Here is a 22,178-nt window from a genome sequence, read left to right on the forward strand (position 1 = left end):
CAGCCCTACCAAGCCAAGTGGCTGCCCACGGGGCGTCAGCCTTGGGGCCGGCTCTGGCCCCCCACCGGAGGGGGGCTCTCAGGGAGTCCCAGCCTTTGTTCTCCTTCCTGGACTCAGTCCAGTAGTTCTTGCTTGTCCTGTGGCTGGGCTTTCAGACCAACAGCAGGGGACCAAAGGGCCCAAAGGGGCACAGGCCAGGGGGCATGGTGGCACCTGCCCGGGGCCGCCTGGGGTGCACTGGGGGTCCCTCGCAGGAGAGATGAGAAGCGTGGGGAAACCACGACGAGCCACAGGCTTTCCAAGACGCGTGCTACAAGGCTGGGTGCTCTCCAGGGCCCTTCTAAGGTCGAGCCTCCAGTCACTGCCAAGGGCAATTTCAAGGTCCTGAAAGGGGCAACCGGGGAGGCGCCAAATGCAAGACAGGGCTGCATCCGGAAGTCTGAAGACGGCGTGCCTACTACCCAGTCCCTCCCGCGTCCAAGGGCACCGCGGCCGGGTTATTCCTCCGTCCCGTCCTGGGGTTAGAGCGTGCGTGCGTGCGGCGGCGGCAGGAGCAAGCGTGGCAGTGCGGGTTAGTACGTACCGTCGCCGTGGACCTAGCCAGAGGGAAGCAATGCAGGCGGCGGGGCAGGCCAGAGACGGGGGAGAGAAGCGGGGACAGAAACTAGACTTACTTTAAACAGAAGCAACACAGTCGAAAGAAACATTTTGTCTACCTTACATTCAGGCACGCACCCCGAACCCCTTCCCAAATTTCACATCCACCCCTCCCCGCCCCCGCCCTTTCTGAGTGGGGAAAGCTCTACTTGAAGGTGCCTTATCCGAAGTCAGCCCTGGAAGATGCAGCGTGAGCCAGGCTGCTTATCATTCCCGTGGCTGCCACAAGGTGGCCGCTTCTCGTCCCTGGGGCGGGGACGCGCCCCGGGGGAGCAGGGCGAGCTGCGCTGCAAACCCAAGGTCTCTCCTGATGCGCACAGGGAAAGCCAGAGAAAAAGCCTCCCAACCGGGGGCCTCTCAAAGCCAGCCCGCTCTGCGCCACCCTCTCGGCCCACAGGTTGGCTGACTTGACACTGTCGATAAAAAACGCATCTTTGGAGCCATATGCGCTGGGGGGGGGGGGGGGGGGGGGGGGGGGGGCGAGCACAAGCCCCCCCACCAAGGCACCTGTCCTAAGGCTCTGGCCCACCTCAGCAGGGAACCGGCATGAAGGAAGGAAGGAAGGAAGGGGGAGGGGGCCGCCACTGGCCACCCCCTCACACTCGCCAGCTTATGATCCGGAAGGGAGGCAGTGCGTGCGGGAAGCTGCGAGTGTTCAGTTAAATCAAAGTTTTCCAGGGGTGCGCTTGGCTGGCTGCAGATGTGTCAGTAGGCGCTGGGGAGACCCAGGCCGCGTGGCTCAGGGCCGGCGAGCGGATTTAAGAAGGGCTGGGGCTGAGAAGCTGCCGGGGCTGAGCACAGCAGGTTGAATACCAGGCTCTGGCTTCGAGGGTTCCCACAGTCTCAACAGGGGAAAGAGTGAAACTCTGAAGTCTCTCAAACTGTCAAATGAAACGTAGATAACAGCATCAACGCTCCCATCGTCCAGCCTGCCGCACCACACCTCCAGCCGCACCAGAACCCCAGGCGCTAAAGGGCAGGGAGGAGATGCCTGGAAGAAACCGCTGGGGGTAAGGCTCTCTAAGTGAGACAGCAGTGGAATCTGATGATTCAACCTCAAAGCATGTATACCCTATTCCCATTGTTTTCTGCAGGAAACCACAGGACCTCACGTCTGGGATCATCTGAGTACCAGGGGGAATACTTTTGTGGTTAATTATGTTTAATGCTTAAACCCCCCCAAACATTTAATACCAAGGACATCTGACTTCCAGGCCAGGCAGCACAACAGGTATTCACAGGTGAAGGGAATGATGACGAGGACACAGAAGCATTGCAAGCTGCCCCCCGACACACACACACACACACACACCTCCTCGCCCTCCCCCCCTCCCCCATGCCCTGAGCTGGGTGAACGTTAGCACAAGATCCACAAGGAAAGCCTTTTCTCCTCACCACTGCTTTTTTGGCCAAAATTCACAGGCAGTGTTTTGGCCATTGACAGAGCCAGAGACAAGCAAGCCTATGGGTTTCTCCCACAGGTTCCCAATGGGGCCCTGTGGCTCAGCCGCCCTCAGAGCGAACAGCCGGCGGAGTAGAGTAGGGAGCATGGGACCAGGCTCTGCCAACACCTTCCAAATGACGACTTCACAGGCATTTAAACCCGTCGCCTTTTTAGTCGCCATCGGGATTCCACATGGTAAAGGGTTTCTTTTCATTTAAACCAATAACCAGCTAGAGTGCACAGGTCTGCAATTTTGAGTGCTGGGCTTCTCCTCAGCCGATGGAAAAATGACCTTTAAAAGCCACACACTGGCTCTGAGGGAAGTCTATGCATCATTATCCAGAGCAGAGCCTCAGGTGGTAGAAAGGCCATCTCCTTCCATTAGGACCTCAGCTGAGTGCTGGGCTGTCAGAGCTTTAGGCGAGCCCGACCAGGTGCCGCAGACCACGGCAGTGAGCTCTGTCTGTCCTGGCCACATTCTGCTTTGTTTTCCTCCCCGGAGATGCTGGGGCTTAAGCAATGCACAGGCACTACCTTTTGGTGTGTGGGGGCTCCTCCCTTCCAGCTTCTTCACTCTCCCTGGAGGGATTCCATGACACATTGTCAATTCATGAGATGTTTTTAATGTTCTGAATTTTAGCAGAGCCTGCCCTAAAACATAACATGGCTCTCACGGTCCTTATCCACCCCTTTAATGCCAGGCCTCAGGAGTGAACCACCTGAAACTGTTCTCATAAGCTTAGCCCTATCAAGATGGCTCTTTCAAAGGGGTGTGGCTGTGATTCTGGGGCACCCCTGGCTTTCTCAGGAAAACCACCATGCACGAGACCTTCCTCTGACTTTGCACAGAACATCCCCCAGACCGGCACCATGTCAGATGTCTCTGGAGGAAGGAAGGCGGAAAACGCCTCATAGCGGGGCAGTCTGTGGGATTTAACTAACGCATGCAGCTGTCCATGAGTGGGGCGGGAGAAGGCTGTGAGAGCAGAGAGCAGAGAGCAGAGGGTGCTGACAACGTGTAAACTCAGTACTAACACACCGGAGCACTTCATATTCACAAAGTATGCACCTGTGTGCATGTGTGTGTGTATCTATGTTTGGTATATGAGGGTTGAGTGTGGGGTATGTGTATGGGATGGGGGCTGCAAAGTATGTAGGGGGAGGTTGTATTAGTATATGTTATACATGGTGTAGGTATGTGTGCGGAATATTTGGGGTATGTGCAGTGTGTGTATGTGTAGCATGTGGTACAAGGGGTTGTGTGTGTGTGCATGTGTGGGGCTAGGAAGTACAGGACATGTGGGGGTAAGTAGGGGAAGGTATGTGTAAATAGTATGGAGATGTGTCCAAGTATGTAGTCTGTATGAGGTGCTGGTGTATGCAAGTGGTGTGTGTGTGTGGAGTGTTGGTGCAGTGTGGTGTGGTGCATAGGGGTTGAGTGTGTGTGTGTGTGTGTGATGTATGTAAGGCATGTAAGGGGTAAGGAATGTGGGGGTATATGAAGGAAGATGTGTATATGGTGTATATAGTGTGAGGATGTGAAAGAGGGATTAGGTGTGTACATGGTAGGAAGGGTAGGCGTATACATGTGTGGGCTGTGTGGCGTGTATGTGTGGCATCAGTGTATGTGGGGTGCATGGTCTATGTGTGATGTGTATGTGGTACAACTGTGTCTATGTAGGGGGTTCCCTCCAGCTTCTCCAGACCTACACCCCAATATACCATGAGACCAAACAACTCCCCCCCCCCCCCCACCCCGCAGTTGGGCAGGGAACAGAATCATTTCCAGGGCATGGGGGCTGTGCTGAGAGAAGAGTGACATGGTTGCAACGCTGGCCCATCACTGTTAGGTGTCCCACGGGGCCTTGTTGGCTGCCGAGGACCCAGTGCTGTCAGGGGTGGTCAAGATGCTTAGACTTGGGCACCCACTGCCTCATACAGAGCCGGCTCTGGCTCTTCTGAGGTAGCACCCGGCCCTCTGGGACCCTGGGTGGTGGGCAGTGCTGAGAGGGATGAGGCCTTTTGACTGGCTTTTTGACCCAGTTTCTGGTGTGCTCGGGCCTGACCTACAGGGTGTGCTTACAGGCTCCTTAGGACCCGGTTTACTCTTTCTTTCCTTTCCTCTTTGCTTCGTTTCCTTTAATGGTGGTGTTCCTTTTCATTTGCTTTTATGTGCTGTGTTCCTTAGAGAAACTGCTTTTACAACATTCTGGCAAAAAGGAAGCTTGAAAAAAATATGGGGATCACTGCTAGCGATTTCTTATCAAGTCTTACCATTCCTGACAAATAATACTAAACACACACACAGTTCAGAGCTTTAAAAAGCCAAACTGTCTTTCACAAAACACACATATATATTCATATATATATATATATATTTGCTTCACTTGGACTAATTCTTGTCCCAAATCCTAAAGACTAATCTACGGCTTTAAAAAAGAAAAACCCATTTTGAAGTTTGAAAATGCGTTTGAAGTTTGAAGTTCTGTGTTAGCAGGGAGTCCTTTCCTCTTGGGAAGCCCTCTCTGGACAGAATAGAGATGGGAGCAGAAAGCAGGGACCCTGAGCTTCTCAGTGGGGGACCTGCCTAATTCCATCCCGTCATGTGGCAGCCAATCTGTACGAAAGGATGTGAGCACAGGATGTGATGGCGCCTGCTTCTGGGTGAGGCAGCTCGTGGCTACCGGCTTCATGAGGCTCAATGGCAGCCTAGGAAGCAAGCCAGACACTAACCAGCTTGCCACGGCCACAGGATGGAGTTCACTTACCATGATGACTGACACCCCGGTAGTGGTGCTGTTCTGTTTGGGGAGCGCATGATTAAAGTGCTGTTTTAGTTTACCTGTCACCTCCGCTTGCATATTATTTTCCTGGGAGGCATCATCCTGTAAGGGGGAAAAACCCAAAGAAATACATTGAGTTTTAATCCTCAAGATTTGTTTTTCCTTAACCACAACTGCACCTCTGTTGCTTGCTAAAGCCACAACTTAGCCACACGTTTAGAGGAACAGTGAGTCTTTACATGATACTTCTTGTTATTCAAGCAGCCACACACACTCAGAAAGACCCTGTGCCATCCACACTGCCCCTCAGGTCTGAAGTAGCTCAAGTCGAGCATCAGGATCCTGGGGCATGGAGGCAGGATTCTTTGCCTTCTGAGCCTCTCCCCCCCCAAGGCCCTGACGTCACATTGCATCTTCCCATGAAAACACCAAAATGAATGAATAGTTGGTTATTCAGTTAAACAGGAATTCAGTTGGGTGTTAGTCTCAGAGCTCCTTGGTGTCCAAGAGCCAGGACACTGAGCTCAGGTGACTCCGAGGTCAGGGTGGTATGAGGCATTGAAGGGGCTCACACTCCCCAAGTGCTGGACTCACAAGTTAACTTCCTTCACCTAGAGCCCTCCGGAACATGGACAGTGCAAACTCTCACTCAACCAAAACCCAACCCAGCTGCTAGGAGCCGACTCTGGCTCCCGGCAGGCACCCCCTGAGTGTCACAGGTGAGCTGTGCTCCACAGGCTTTCCAAGGGCTGGCTTTTGGAAGTTCATCACCAGGACTTTCTTCTGTGGAGACCACCTGGGTGGATTTTCAGTGAGCAGCTGAGTCCATGGACTATCTGAACCACACAGAGGCTCGCACCCAGTCACTGTTTAGCAAATCGCATTTACCCTAAATCCACAGGTGCTTCCTACGCCCCAGAGGAACGCTAACCAGCTGTCCACTTGGCTTTGGGAGGCATGCTATCTGGACTTCTCCATCAAGCTGCAGGAAGACTATGGTCAGGTGCCAGGAAACAGAGCTCAGGGTTTGAAACGTGCTCATCTTAGGGGGAAATCACAAAACCTCTCCAACCCCAGAACCCCAGGGTTCCAGAGCGGAAAGGCACCTCAAGGAGCATCCCAGCCAGCCCTTCATTTTGCAGAAGAGGAAACAGAAGCAGAAATGAACAGTGACTTGCCCAAGTTCCAAACCAGGGCAGGGTTGAAACTGGGGTCCTGCCCCCATGCTACTGGCCCTCTAGAAAGACGCCCACGTGTCTGCTGTGGGCGGGCAGACCATGGTGGGCGTGAGGAAGGAAGGATGCTGGTGGCCACAGAACACAGAGACATTCACTGCTGAGCAAGGTGGGTACTTACTGACACCCAGGGGTGACGTAGGATTTGTCCTGCAGTGCAGCGAGCTTCAACATTCACCTGAAGCATTTGACTGATCAGTTCCTGGAAAGAAAGAGGGAAGCCCAGCATCAAAGCAGAAATCTGAATTTGCACCAAGCTCTCCAAAGGCTTGCCAGCATGGCTGCTCAACCGCTTCAGCTTCCAAAGCTATTACATCACATCCACCCCTGGAGCCCACTAGACGTGGATGCGGACACAGCTACTAATGTCTGCAGCTGGAGGGAGAGGAGGGGGTCTCTCTTGAGTCTACATTCGCCGCCTCCCAAGGACCAATATGTTCTCTCTGAAGACAGCTAGTCCTTAGTTACCATTATTCCACCACGAGAAACTGCACTCCCTCTCGGTCGGTGACTCGGCCAGTCTCCCTAGTTCATTCCTACCCTTTGAGGAGGAGACGTAGTATGCTCCGGTGTCTTGCATCAGCAGGAGGATGAGCAGGTAGGGCTGAAAGGTGCATTGGCTGGGAGCTCTGGACACTCCACCACAGGAGAGAGGGCAAGCAGCCGCGTGCACAGAAAGTGAAGGCGGTCCCTGGAGCTCAGTCCCAGAGCTGCCCCACCTAACTGCTGCAGACAGGAGCCTGACGGACCCCGTGCACACAACCCAAGGCCCGTGCACACAACCCAAGGCCGAGAAGCAGGCTGTGTGAGTACCTTTGCCGAGTCCGTGATGGTATCCCAGTAGGGAGCCGGGAACTCCAGCTTGCCCGCCAAGATCTGGTCAAAGAGATCTTCCTGGAGATTGTTCTCACTACGGCACGGACAGAAACACGAAGAGGGTCAGGGTCACCACGCTGGGTCACCACGCAGCTCTCCGACAACAACGGGGCCCGGGGGAGGGGGCAACGCAACCCACTGTGTGAGGGCGCGTGGTCCCGTTCAGAAATGGAGCCAGGCACAGGAGCAGAGGCCTGGGAGTCCAAGGGACAGACTCAAGGAGAAACGGAAGCCACCAACAAGGCCAGTTCTCCCTTCGGAAGAGCATTTCAGCAAGCCCCTTCACTTATTCCGCCACGGCCCCCATGGCGCAGGAAAACCGAGGCTCCGGCTCCCAGCGCCTCGCAATTCCTTTCTCCATCGGTTCTCCAATAACACTGCCAAAGTCTACAAAAGAACCGGGAACCACAAAACCATGAAAACGTCCCATGGAGCTCAGAGTTTGAACAAAATATTCATGAAATAATTAGCTCCTTGGGCTTGACTTTCATCTGAGCTCAGAGGAGGGGACTCGCACAGGTGGAGGCACATCCTCCCTGCTCACAGGTGAGCGGCCTCCCAACCCAGCCAGCAGCGCCGCCCGCCCAAGCTCATGGCTCATGAATAAGTGCCTATTTGAGTCCTGGTGGCACGGGGTCAAGCATGAGATGTTAATTAAAAGGTTGGGGGTTTAACCCACGGGAGAAAGATGTGGTAGTCTGCTTCTATAAAGAGTTACTGCCCCCCAACTCTGATGAGGTACTTCTACTCTGTGCTATCGGGTTACTCTGAGTGCCATGGGACTGCCGACACGGAATGCACCCGCCCACCTGGGACACTGCATCTCCACGGGCACAGGCCACAGTTGGCAGCTGCCTGGGCAGCCGAAGTGCAGAGCAGGCAGCCCCTCGAGTGGGCCATCACAAGGCCTGCAGGGGAGGTCACGGGCACATCATGAGCGGAATCGCTGGGAAACGTGCACCATTTCTCTTGGGACTTCTCACAGAATCTCCCTTCAACAGCCTCTGTGGGTCCCAGGGCTCGCCTGGGAGCCCCATACATCAGGTCAGGAGGTGGTTCCACTATCGACCTCAAGGGGGCAAAGGCTGGCATGTCCAGAAACAGATTGTTTAGGGCAGTGCCTGGAGATGAACTCCGGGGCCATGTGTGGGTGTGGCTGCCTCATTCTTGTTATAGTGAGGGGCACGTGGGCACTCACTGAATACCATGACACCCAGTCACATCCCAGTGAATCATACAGCTCCATGGTGTCTGGGTCCAGAGGCACCCTGAGGCACACAGGTCACACCAGATAGCCAGGGAATGTCTTGAAGTGCCTGCCAACTCTCTCCCACTGGATGTCTAAATGCATTATCTCCTGCCCACTGCGACTGCCCTGCTGATGGCACTTGGCTCACTGCTCCTTCGACGTGAGTGCACAGCCTACCTCAGGACACAACCTCAGAAGGCCAGAGGGCGCCAGGAGACGACGGTTTTGAAAAGACCTTCAAAAAAGAGCTTTAAAGCTTTACTTTATGAATAAATAGCTTAAAAGTTAGAAACCGCCCGCAACAAAAAGATACAGCCTTCGGTCCTTGCTAAAATAGCCCAACTCGAAAAGCAAAGCCGAGGCTGACTCAGCAATTAGGCCAGGCTCCCGAGTCCCCCACAAGAACACAATGCTGACGACAATCTCACCGCCTTTGTGGTCACGTGTTTCCAAAGGAGAAACGATACTCTGATGAAACCAGATTTGTTTTTTTTAATTTCATGACTTTTAATTCACTATTTTCTAGTACAAACTAAGTTACAGTCCTATAATTTAGTGTACTTCTGAATAATCCCACACATGTTCTATTTTTAGTAGGCGCTAAGACATGTTTGATACAGTATAGATTACATGGTATTTTAATCCAATCTCGACAGTAAGCACAAGTACAAAACCACAGGCATGTTAACCAAAAAAAAATTTGAACAAAAGCTCTTTATACTAAAATACAATAATTCAGTTACCGAGAATCAAAATATCATCAGCCGAATGACTTGTTTACAATTCTCTCAGTACTTTTTCTGTGTGCATTACAAGTTGGAAAATTCATTTTTTAAGGGTATTAAAGTGGGAATTTAATCCAAAGAGTAAAACATCATGAGCTATCTGCTCATGAAACATGCAGAGGTGGAATTTTAATTCATAAGCTATTTCTATTGTTCAGTAAAGACTTTTATTGTTGTTGGCATAATCATGAGACTTTTCACTTGATTAAAACCTTTCTTACCATTAGATTTGCTATGGCATGCACAGATCTAAATCATTCTGCTCAGCTACTTCACCAGCGCGGTGAGTGCTTACATTAATGGCTGTCCTGATTAAGCTCCAAACACTTTAGATAATGTATGTCCTATCTTCCTCACTAGCTAACCAGACATGGGTCATCATTGCTGGGCTTGACTTCTCCTTCCAGCAGCAGGTTCATCACAACCTTTGTCAAATAGCTGCATGATCCTCCTCCTCCCAGAGGAGGAGTGCTGTAAAAGGAAGTCATGTCATCTTGTCTTTCAATTTCTTTCAGCCGACTCTCATCTTTTTGAAATTCATGAAATGCTTCTTCCACCAGTTTGTCTAGATCTACTTTGTCTTGAAATTCTAGTTCAGGTTTCTACAATGGATACAACCATTAGTAACTCCACAATAATTTGTCTATATTTTGGCTGCTCAATTTTTCCCAATGTCTTCAAGTACAGAGAAATTCATTTCATACATGGTCATATCTGACAGGGTGGGTTGCTTTGGCAAATGCTTCCCAGCTACAACCATACCATTGGGTGTGCGCTCCAGGATTTGCCACACTCAGTCATAGAACCCAGTGGGAGTTCTATTCAAAGACCCATAGATCTGACGCCTGTTCAGCCAACACCTTGTATTCTGTTGAGGTTGGAGAATATCCAATAGAAGTTAACTTTACTAGGTAACAAACTGATATAAGTCTATGGCTGGTTTGTCTCCACCACGGATCTGTAGCTCATAATCCATAGCATGGATGATCCATCCAATTTGTATTTTCAGCATGCCACTGAATACTCAGGGTTATTGGAGATGATCCAGCCAATATGGATAACCAGTTCTTGCTGGATGACTGCTTCCCTCTCATCATGGGTGTTACACTTATAGTAGATAATGTTCTTGATCACTCTTGGAGACAAAGGATTAGAGATAACCTCTTCCTCATGCCCAAATGCACCCAGCGTTACCTGTTTGCCCTGCACTAAAACATTAATAATGGATGGGGCAAGGCTGTCCACTACTTTACTTAAAAGACTTGCCGCATGGCGAACAACCGGCCAAAGCTTGTGGCTGCCAGCTCTTCGATAGACTCTCTCAGTGTGATCAGAAACAGTACCTTCCTTTGAGATACAGTGAGGGCCTTCTCTTTTGAGCAGTACACCCAGCAGGATGGATTGGCTAGCTAGACAACTGCAGTCAATCAGTTTTTGAAGAATTTCGTGAGAGGGTTTGTTTCTCCATTCAGTAATGGTGACATCAGGCTGCTGCTGCAGTTCAGGATCACTGGGGTGCTGCTTTGTCTTTTGACTTCTGAATGCTTGGGAAGTTCAAGTTCTTCAAAACTCTTAAATTCTGGAACTTCTTCTGTCATTGATTCATAGAAAGTCAAGTTGTTCTACTACAGCTCCAGATATTAGTGTCTGTAGACGACAAACATGAACTCTGACTCCTCCAACCATTCCCTTTTTAAAGGAGGCCAGCATATCTAATGTGGGGTTGAAACGGCTACCTCTTATATTGTCTTCACGTATAAGAACAAGGAAAAGTGGACATCCATGCATTTGCCAGTATTGCTTAATGAACTGTAGTGCATTCTTTATGTCATTTATCAGTAGTACAACATCTGGAGACATGTAGAGATCACTGAGGTCAAAGATGATGGGGTAATAAACTACAGTCTTTCCAATGCGGTAAGTCTTTGATGTACCCAGGCAGCCAGTGGGCCTATCTGGCCTCCCAGCAAGTCCTAACTTCTCATTGACACCCTGGTGGAAATAAGCTTTCACAAGCTCCTGCTGAGGCTAAATCTGAGTGGGTTCGACCTGTTGAGGAGTTTGAGTTTGAATACCATAGGTGTTGAGAAAAACTTGAAGCTGTTGGCTTTCTGCTACAAGTGCTACATGAACTACCAAATCATTTTCCGGGGGCCCCAGATTAGAACATCTCGTGCTCACATTATGTTGATTCTGTAGTGGGACATAGGGCTGGACTGGATCAATGTCTTTAGGACTGATTAATTCATCAACCAGAAGTTTTGCAATGATGTAAAGGGCTTGTCCACAAAGAAACAGCTTTCTATCACACCCACAGTTACTAGGAAATCTCTTTTGACTACCAGGGTGGTTCTTTTCAATATCTACAAAGTCAGCTGGCACATAATAACACTTTGGTACAGGTAGGATATCCTTCTGTAGTCTGATGCAGAACTGGAGTTAAAAGATCCTGACACTCCTTTACTTGTAGGATTCCCTCTAAAAAGTCCATCTATCATCATGCACAGGGAAAAAATGGGAAATTCACATTCAATGCCATCAAAGAGTTTAATTTCAGCTGGTTTGTAGTAGCGTCTGTTGGGATCTTCCAATGTTCTGTATCCATCTCTCAAGAAATGCTTAAATCCATATTTTCCTTTTAATTTTCTAACCACTTCATCAAGAGTCTGGCTAAAGAGAACGTCATCGTCCAGAGCAAATGCAGGATAACTGACGCAAGGGCGCAGGGCAGCATCTGTGTTATGAGATCTGGATTCTCTGGGTGAACACAATGTTTGTCTGTTGCGATTGGGAGCATCAAGATCCACAAATATAACTGACCAAGAACAGCCCTGATTGCCAAAATGGTTGAATCCATTAATTGCATCTAGAGCTGCTTTTGCTAGGCCAACAGAGCTTGAATGTAGCTCAGTCCCACCATTGTTATATTTACTTCCTCTTTCCCAAACACCGACATCTGGCACATGGTAAACTCTTTCCACAGGTTTTGAATGAAAGAGACCTCATCAGTGTTGTAGATAATCTGGAGTCCTGAAGAAATCATTTCCACAAGGTCAAGAAGGTAAAGTGACACTGCATTTATCTGAAGATGACCATACTCCTCCTAGGAAAATAATTCATCTCCTGGGTACCCATTGAAAATGGAGTGCAGACATGTGGTTGGGTGCGGATCCTGTTTCAATTGCTGTACTTATCAGCCTGACGCATATAGCAGTAGACAATCCCTCTCGTACACTTTATAGCTGAATGCTCCAGTTCATGGGTCCTTCCTTTGTCATCATCAATGCGCCTGTATGCAAGAGCCAAAGCCCAGGTCCCAGCAGTGCAGTACTGGCTGTCCTAATTCTTAGCCTTCTGATCATTTCCAACTGTTTTAGTGGGAAAAGGACCTGTGGTTGGACTTTGATAGAGCAAAAGTGTTGACTTAACAATTCTGTAAGAATGATCCAATTTATTCCACAGTTTCATTATCAGGTCTTGAAAGATTAATACTTTTAAGAGGTGCATATACTGAGCCAGACTTTAAGCGTGTAGGCGACGAGAAGACAACCACGTCAGGTGAGCTGGCCATTTGACATTGTTGATTCTAATCATAAATGTTGCAGGATAAACTATGGCAATTTTCAAAACAGAAAGCTTGGCCCGAGTTCCCTGCTCCAGGACCCTCCAGCTCACTGCGGAAACCAGAGGTTTTATAAACACTCTGCAACCTGGTTGCAAGGTTTCAGGAAGCATTCCCATTCTAAGACAATACAGCTCTTGCGTCCAGGTGGTGCTCAGTCTGAAAATATCCACGAAGGAAAACGGCACCAACCACAAAAGAGTTTGCATCCTCTCTCTTCCCAGTGGCCAACTGCACACGGCCAGAGCTAGGAAGCGGGAGCACACTGTGAGCTATTGCCCAGGTCACGTTCACACATTTCATTTATGGGGCTCACTGTGGTGGGTGTTTATTGTTCTAAGAACAACATTAAAATCTGAATTCAGTTGTATGAATAATAATGTTGGCCACCAACCCTGAGAATAGACTTGCTTAGGCAAAAACGAAAAATTTGGTTGCCTCTGAAAAAATAGAAAATCCGTATCTTTTTAAATGCAACAATGAATCTAGGACTGAAAAAGACTGGAGGAAGGAAAATGCTCTTCAAATAAGCCTAAAACCTGAAAAATCTAAGTTTCAAGACATTCCTCTTAATATGATTTGGTCAGTCATTCAAAACTACCAGCTGTTTCTTGGGGAAAAGGGGAGGCTTCCTCCTCCTGTAAAGAGTCTCAAACGCCTTCAGACAGTTCTGCCCTCTTCCCTAGGGCTGCTGTGGGGGGAATCGGCCGGATGGCAAAGAGGTGGGTTTTGGGTTTTATGTAAAACAAAGAAGATATTTTGTAATGTCTGAAGGACTTTTAGGTATAACTGTATTCTATAAACTAATAGTTGACCTCACCATACTTGTCATTTGCTCTCCAGGTCGCCACAAAACATCTCCCCAATGCCCTGTATACTGTGAATATGGCTTCTTTAGTTAGCCGTTAACATTCGACATCCTATTTCTTTACAACACAGTATGAAAAAGGAAAAGCGTTGTCTTGAGTTTGAAACGTGAATTCGCTCAAGCTACCTGACCAACTTCTGCAAACAGGCAGCGAGGACAGCAGCTTTGAGCCCGGAGCTGGACTGTGCCTGATTAGCCAGGTGCATGGAGGAGCTGCTGGCCACTGGAAAACAGTCACGACAAACGAGAACTGCTCAACTAGCTGCTCTCTCTGACACTCGCACACGCACGCACCCGTGCCCTTAAGTCCCATACAAAGCCAAAGGGGGAGAAAAAAAATGCCAGGCTGCACTGGCAGCGAGCAACACTAGAGGGAGTTGTGAGCATGCAAAGCAACAATAACAACCACCACAAAACTACCCAAACCCACTGATGTCTGCATCATTTCCAACTCACACTCACTCAGCATCGTCACTACTAGCAGGGTAAAACTGCCCTGGAAGGTCCCCAAGGTCGTCATCATTCAGTACCTTTCTCCCAAAGTGCCAAAGTAATTCAAACCACCAACCTCACAAAGTCTCAGCCAAGGGCTTCATCACTGTGCCGCCAGGGCTGCTTGATGGGTGGATACATTTCTCTAAAAGCCTTTGCTAATACCATTTCCCCCAACTGATCTTAACATGGATTAGCTCGGGAAAGAAACTGCACTCTAATTGCCCCCAGGCTGACTGCTTAATGACACTTCCTGACCCATGCTAGATCAGAAACACCAAGAGCTTGGGGATTAGGCTCTGATCTCCCCTTTGTTTCCCAGCAAGGAGCCCTGGTGGTGCCAGAGGGTTAGCCTTGGACTGTTGCCACAAGGCTGATGGTTCAAACCCACCAATTGCACAGACAGAGACAGAGAGAGAGAGAGAGAGAGAGAGAGATATGAGGCTTCCTGCTCCCACTGATTTACAAAGCCTTGGAAGAGCTGTACAGAGTCCTTGACTCTGAGTTGGCCTTGACTCGATGGCAGTGGGTTTGGGTTCTGGTCATTTCCCAATACCTACCATAGTGCCTGGGGCACAAAGTCACTCAATAAAGAGCTGTAAAATGAACAAAGGAAGGGATTTAAAGGCAGAGAGAGATCAAGAAGACCAATTATGCACTATGTGATGTGCTTCTGATTTGATGTCATTTGTCCTAAAATTCAGGTCCACTGTGTCAATGCTGACTCATAGCAACTCTAATCAGCAGTTGATAAAATGGATCAAGGGAGGAGCTGTGGCTGAAGCCCCTCTCTCACCCTGTGCACCCAAAGGGCGGGGGCAAACTGAGTTTCTTCCATCAAAACTCGCACCAAGTAAAGTGCAGTGTGCAGTGTTTGTTCCCCAGGCTGTTTACTCTAGATGTATTTATAAATCCACTTGTTGATTAAACAGTATGCAGTATGTGAACTGCTGCACTGAAAAAGCAAAAGTCTCTGTTCCTATGAGAACTTGGGTGAAGGCCGTGGAAAGTTTATCCAAGAAGTAAATGGTTTTTCTTATTTTTTTAAGTAGAAGAAACAATGACTGAGAGCTGGGGAAAGGACCTATCTGGAAGGATTCCAATCGCTTCACAATCATCTTTAAGTCCTCCCTCCACGTTAAAGAGACTTGAGGTCAGAAAGTACAGACGCTGCACTGTGGGTGTGTCTTATGAAAGACTAGCAACTCACAGGATCTTGGCCTCACATCCAAAGCGTGCCCAATCAATGCACATTAATAGTCTGTAAAATAAGGCAGACACCAACGGACAACGGGACTACAGCCTCATAGAGCACGAAATCTTTAGAACAGGCAAACGCACGCATACAAGTATTTATTAGTGGTTCCCAGGGGCTGAAGAGAAGGGGGGAAAGGGTAGTCAGTACTTAAAGGGGTCCTGAGTTTCTGCTTAAGCGGAAGAACAACATTTGGAAATGGATTGTGGTGATGGGGATGTGATTAATGCCATTTAATTGTACACTTAAAACTGGTTAAGATGGCAAATGGTTTTTTGTTTTGTTTTTTAATTATTTTATTGCGGGCTTGTACAACTCTCATCACAATCCATAAATCCATCCATTGTGTCAAGCACATTTGTTGTCATCATCATTCTCAAAGCATTTGCTTTCTACTTGAGCCCTTGGTATCAGCTCATTTTTCCCCTCCCTCCCCATCTTTCTTCCCTTATGAACCCTTGATAATTTATAAATTGTTATTATTTTTTCATGTCTTACACTGTCTGACATCTCCCTTCACCCACTTTTCTGTTGTCTGTCCCCCAGGGAGGGGGTTATATGTAGATCCTTGTAATCGGTTCCCCCTTTCTACCCTACCTTCCCTCTACCCTCCTGGTATCGCCAATCTCACCACTGGTCCTGAAGGGATCATCCACTCTGGATTCCCTGTGTTTCCAGTTCCTATCTGTACCAGTGTACATCCTTTGGTCTAGCCAGATTTGTAAGGTAGAATTGGGATCCTTATAGTGGGGATAAGGAAGCATGTAAGAACTAGAGGAAAGTTGTATGCTTCATCATTGCTACACTGCACCCTGACTGGCTCATCTCCTCCCCGAGACCTTTCTGTAAGGGGATGTCCAGTTGCCACTCCGCACTCCCCTCATTCACAATATGATATTTTGTTCTTTGATGCCTGATACCTGATCCCATCGACACCTTGTGATCACACAGGCTAGTGTGCTTCTTCCATGTGGGCTTTGTTGTTTTTCAGCTAGATGGTTGCTTGTTTATCTTCAAGCCTTTAAGACCCCAGACACTATATCTTTTGATAGCCGGGCACCATCAACTTTCTTCACCACATTTACTTATGCACCCGCTTTGTCTTCAGCGATCGTGTCGGGAAGGTGAGCATCATGGAATGAAGATGGCAAATGTATTATGTATATTTTACCACAACTTCATTTCCCCCATAAAGGGCAAATATGTTTATATATTAAAACCTAGGAGAGTCAGAATCTGTGTAAGGCAGGAAACTCCTTACACCAATGGAGAGTGATGGGCAAGCAGTAAGACTGCTCTGTCAGAGGCAGAGAACTTGCAGGACCTGGAAAAACAACAGAGTCCCATTGAGTTTGGGCTCTCACCCAGTTCACTGCATAGTTCTTAAGCGAATTCTCAGCGACCAACCAGTCCTGATCACCAGAAATATCTGTTTCCTAATCAGAGACAGGTGATTTACAACCCAAATGCTGCCATGCACAGGCACTGCTGACTGACCTGCGGAAGGGTGGGAATCCACAGAGCAGTATGTAGGTGATCACGCCTGCTGCCCAAATGTCCACCTTCAAGCCATAGCTGGGGAAACAGAGTGGGTGGGAGGGGAGAGGGCGCAGTCTTACTCACCGCACGCTCCCAGGAGCCCTTCCACATCCACAGCATGCCTCTGTCAGCAGAAAGGGCCTTTCCAGTGTCACACTGCTCACTTCACGTCGAAGGCAACGGCACCCACTGTTCCCCACAGAGCCACAATCTTGAGGATGGCCGCCGTACTTCCCAGGCCGGTCTAGGGCTCTTGGCCATCTGAGCATGCACTCCAGTTGCTGAGGTACCCCCACCCCCACCCCCACCCCCAAGAATACTGCAGCCCTGCACAGGCCGCAGAAGTCATGTCACTCTAACTAACCCCCCACATTAGAGCACCCAGCAAGCCCGCCAGGAGTGTCTCACCCAGTTTCAGCAATGATCTCTGGAGCCACGTAGGTGGGTGTGCCACAGACTGTGTACAAGGGTCCTTCCACCACCGTCGCCAGCCCAAAGTCTCCCAATTTCAAAGACTTGGTGCCGTCAGGATATTCACACACCTGGAACGGAAACCAGTCAATCATCAGTAGCAGCTGGGCTTTTGTTTGTTTGTGCTTGTTTCTCCATCAGTGATTACAAGACAGCCTGTGAGATTAGGCTGAAAGGCCACAGGTAGGAGGGAACTTCCAAAAGTTTGTGGAAACTTGCAGTTAAAAGATAATGGGACTTCCCCCCACAACCTTTAAAAAATTTCCTCAGACAGGAATAAATGCAAAAGGAATTTCATTTCTTTCATTTTTTGAATTTCATTTCTTATGTTATGAATGCTATGTATTGGGCTGCTAACCACAAGGTCAGCAGTTCGAAACCACCATCTACTCAGTCACTTAACACTTGTAAAGAGTCACAATCTGGAAAACTCCAAGGGGCAGTTTGACATTGTCTCACAGGGAAGCCATGAGTCGGAATCCACGAGGTAAGAGTGAGTTTGAAGTCTTTGGGGATACTGCACTTTTGCTTGAAAGCTCTTTTCTTCTCAGAGAGATTGCACAACTGAATGAAATTTGCAGAAACACTATCTTCCACCTTTGCAGAAATGCTTCCCGCCGGGGTCTACTGAACACCCTGGGCCGCTCATTCCTGAGGTGGCCCAAAGCTGCCCATCAGCCTGGGGGTGGGATGCTGGTCTTCCGTGGGCAGTTACTCTGTGTGAGGTAAGGGAAAGTCTAAGAAATGGTATTTATGAAGTGCTTTTTAAGTGTTCTTGAGAGACGTGTATGTTTAATTTAGAAAATAAAATCCTAGGGTTGGGTAGGTTTGTTCTCTGTATGGTCAGTGCTGAAATGGAACTACAACACAGAGCAAAAGCTTGGAAAATGAACTCGCAATTACATAGCCCTAAACTTGAATCCCTCTCTGGTGGTGTGGACCTTAGAAAATCACTTCACCTTGTTGGCTTGTGTGTTCATCTGGGAACTGGGAGGAGGAGGACAAGCCGCTTGGGGCTGGTGTGAGAATTAAAAAAGAAGCTTGAAACAGGGCTCAGTAAATATTCCTACTCTTTGCTGCAAGGATCGACTGATTAGATGATATTCTCTCTCTCTCTTTCTCTCTCTCTCCCTCTCTCTCTCTCTCTCTCTCACACACACACACACACATACACACACGCTAGTAAAGATGTGGCTGTTAAGGCTTGAACTAAAACATCTTTTCCAGAAAGCATTTCAGCAATGAGTACTGAATTTAAGATTTATGAGCCGGTAACTACGCTTCTAGGAACCAAAGGTTTTACACAAGGACACCTAATGTTTCAAAAAGCACCGACTATTTCTTGAACACTAGAAGCCATGCAAATGGCTGGCAGGGTCCTTGCTGTTGTTAGTGGCTCCTGACTCACAGTGATGTTATGAGTGTGCCCGCAGGTTTCAAGCCGTGAGCTCTAGGAAGCAGATTTCTTGTCTTCCAAGATACCTCCGGATGGGTTTTAATCACCCACCAGTTAGCAGTCCAGTGCTTCCCCTCTGTACTACCCAGAGACTCCTGGCTCACAGGACAGTGACTTAACAAGTCATGGTGCTTCCCCATGACAAAACAGGATGTCACTAGCAATCACTTTCAAAGCAAACAAACAAAACCCCACATGGAAGATATTCACTGATTACACAAAATAAAAAGAAATGATCAAATTACTTATGCAGACTATACCAGAGATGCTAACAAGTGTATCTCTAAGTGGTCGTGTGAAGGATTTATTTTAAATGTCCTATAACATTTCAATAGTTTCCAAAATATTCAAAGGTATTGGTCCCAGACCAAACCACACTCACTGCCAAGTCAATGCTGACTCATAGCGACCCCGCCGGGAGCCTCAGAGACTGACTGTGTGCGGGAGTCGAAAGCCCAGTCTTTCTCCCGAGGAGCTGCTGGTGGTTTCAAACTGCCAACCATGCGGCTCGCAGCCTGATGAGTGCGTAACCACTACTTTAATTCCATATGTAAGTAAAGTTTCCTTTTGGGATAAAAGCCCCAAAGCTACATTCTAAATGGAAGTAGACAAGTATACAGGAGGGCATGGTTTATATTGAACTAAGAATGACCGTATTTGTCTCTTGGGTATCCAGGCTGAGTTTCATGAAGAAGAAAAACAATGGTAGAGAGCTACCCTATGTTCATGTAATGTCTTCCTCTATCATAAACACATAGTTTGTTTTCCCTCCTAGCTTACTGTGAACTGCGCCAGATATTCATCTCAATTCACTACTTAGCAGAGAAGGAAACCCATTTAGGAAACTATGGTTTTCAAGATAAGCATGCTAACAGCCCCATCCATTAGTCTGATTCTTAAGGAGAGTGAGAGATATTATATACTCAAAAAAAAAAAAAAAAAGCTTCAAGCATCTCAAGGTTCCCCCTAACTGTGACCCCCCAATCTTCACTGACATTCTAAATTTAAAATGATGATCTGAAAATCGCCTTCCTTACCTTCATTATCTTCCAAGCTTAGTAAGAATATTTCTCACCTTTACTATTTGAACTTGGTCTGTTTTCATGTATGGAATGCAGACTCAGAACACACTGTTAGACTTCAAAACGCTGAGAGGAGTGAAAGTGCGGATTTTTGGTCCCTCCCAGGCAGTCCTAATTCTAGGTCAGCCCACAACAGAGCAGAAATGTATCCAAACCTATTAATGATTTAGCCTAAAGCATCAGACGCTGGTTCCAAATCATGCCACAGTCAACAGGATGACTCCCATCCATAATCGTTAATGTAAACATTAAAGAGAGCGATCTGAGGTACAGAATCACGTCCAGAGTTTATGGCGCATTTAACAAAATCCCAGACTGCAGGGGAAAATTCCTTAAGTAATTGCCGTGATAAAAATATTATAAACAACATTTACGAAATGTCTGCATCATGACAGTTTAAAAAGTTTTATTAATGCTAGTATTATTTTGTTTTTACAACTGAAGAATAACTCATTAGGTACTTTTGTTTTGAAAAGTTGTGTTTGTTTTAAACATGCAGTTTGGAGAGGCCCCGGGCTATTCAGTGGCTGTTGTCAGCTGCTCAGAAGTCCCCAAACTCTCACTTTTCACATCCTCAGTAAGGAATTCAGAGTCAGACACAGGAGCACAAGTAGGAAGGGAATCAACAGTCTATAGTCACTGAGCTATGTCTCGGCCGGAGGTACTCCTGGGCTCAACATCAGAAGGGAAGTGTTGTAAGGGCAGACAAGTCTGAAATCACAGTATTTCATCTGCCTCATTTCTCCTCAATGCTAGACCCAGGAAAATATGTGAAGGATAATAGGAGTAAATTTCAAATCTGAGCTGAAGAAGCTTTTCAAAAGAGAAATATATTTAAGTATATGTATGTACATATATACACACACACTTATTCATACAAATTCCATTAGCTTTTCATTCCACTGTCCATGAACTTTTTGAAGCCCCCGCACATATACAGTATATATATATATACTTGTTTTGTATTAGAGCAGTGGTTCTCAATCTTCCGAATGCCGCGAGACCCTTTCATGCAGTTCCTCATGTTGTGGTGACCCCCCAACCATAAAATTATTTTTGTTGCTACTTTGTAACTGTATTTTTGCTACTGTTATGACTCGGGCGACCCCTGTAAAAGGGTCGTTTGACCCCCAAAGGGGTCACAACCCACCGGTTGAGAACCACTGTGCTTTCCAAAAGGTCATGGTTTCCAGTAAAAGCTCTGGTGGTATGGTAGTTACTCCTTGGGCTACTAACCACAAGGTGAGCAGTTCAAACCCACCAGCCACTCTTGAGCTAGGCTGCACTACATATTTACAGCCTCAGAATGTCTATATAAGGTATCCGTTTGGGTTGGAGTCAACTGGATGGCAGTGGGTTGGGGTGTTGGCAGCCTAAGGGGGAAGTATCACCCTCAGGGACTTACTTGCCAGGGTCCTAGGGCCATGTGGTCATGAGTCTTCTCCCGGCCGAGATAGTCCTTGACCTGTTCTGATGTGCAATAGAGGACATACCCAGTCAGGGTCCCTTCCCACCTGTGAGAGACGAGTGGGCCTGCCACCCATCACGGCTCTGTGGCGATTTCCTCGTTCTTTGATTAGCCACACGGCTACAGCCACATGGCTGTGCACCCTTTGGCACCATTGTGGCCTGGTGCTGATGATCCCCATCCAGATGGGTTGTCTGTTTAAGACTCAATAAAGGAGTCTCTGTAAGAGAATTGGGGACTTCCTTCCACTTTTATTCAGCTACAAGAGACTGATCTTAGTCACCTGGTGCATAATGAACAGCCACTCCAAAGGCCTTAACTGACACACTCACAGGCCTGTGGCAGTTTCAGTGTCCACTCACACACTATCTCACCCTCTGGGCACACAAGGACGCTGGCGGTGTGGTGGGTACAAGGAGGGCTGCAATCCGCAAGGTCGGCAGTTTGAAAGCACCAGCGGCTCCTCAGGAGCAAGAGGAGGCTTTCTACTCCCCCGAGAGTGCTGGTCTCAGAAACCCACAGGGGCAGCTCCACCTTGACCCATAAGGCTGCTATGGGCCAGCCGTGACTTGATGGCAGTGAATTTTCCGGGCCAAAGGAAAAGAACTGCCATCTCCACGTGACTGAGGTGGAAACTGAGGCACAAGGAACTCCAGTCATTAGTCAGTAGCCACGCTAGGGCTCCAACCAAGACCATTTCCTGTACTGTATCATTCTGCAATACATTCTGCATCTAGTGGTGGTGATATGATTGTTCAATTCCTCAGAACCCTGGCTGTGGCCTGGACTTAAAGATAAGCTCTGAGTCAATCTGAATAAGCACACCACCACCAAGGGCTCCGGTCCTGTGTGGTCCCCAAATGCCTGCCCCCACCCCATCCCCATCCCCATCCCCA

At 48.1% G+C, this 22,178-nt stretch overlaps 1 protein-coding gene and 1 pseudogene across 1 annotated transcript in view; both read right to left on the bottom strand.

The window, feature by feature from the left end:
• Positions 1-1,229: 1,229 nt before the first annotated feature.
• LOC101659634 (serine/threonine-protein kinase DCLK2) overlaps positions 1,230-22,178 on the bottom strand; it is a 69,079-nt gene continuing 48,130 nt past the window's right edge. Inside the window, exons 9-14 of the mRNA XM_045295818.1 lie at positions 17,214-17,347; positions 16,764-16,841; positions 6,933-7,029; positions 6,241-6,321; positions 4,870-4,986; positions 1,230-1,538 (exon numbers count right to left, since the gene is read on the bottom strand). Coding sequence (XP_045151753.1) covers positions 1,416-1,538; positions 4,870-4,986; positions 6,241-6,321; positions 6,933-7,029; positions 16,764-16,841; positions 17,214-17,347 — 630 coding nt within the window. The 3' untranslated portion in view covers positions 1,230-1,415. The remainder of the gene's footprint in view (positions 1,539-4,869; positions 4,987-6,240; positions 6,322-6,932; positions 7,030-16,763; positions 16,842-17,213; positions 17,348-22,178) is intronic.
• Positions 7,832-12,600, bottom strand: LOC101640915 (annotated as a pseudogene).

Source organism: Echinops telfairi, unplaced genomic scaffold, assembly GCF_000313985.2.
Source record: "Echinops telfairi isolate 266 unplaced genomic scaffold, ASM31398v2 ScPeMD7_5868;HRSCAF=6743_1, whole genome shotgun sequence".
Classification (NCBI taxonomy): Eukaryota; Metazoa; Chordata; class Mammalia; order Afrosoricida; family Tenrecidae; genus Echinops; species Echinops telfairi.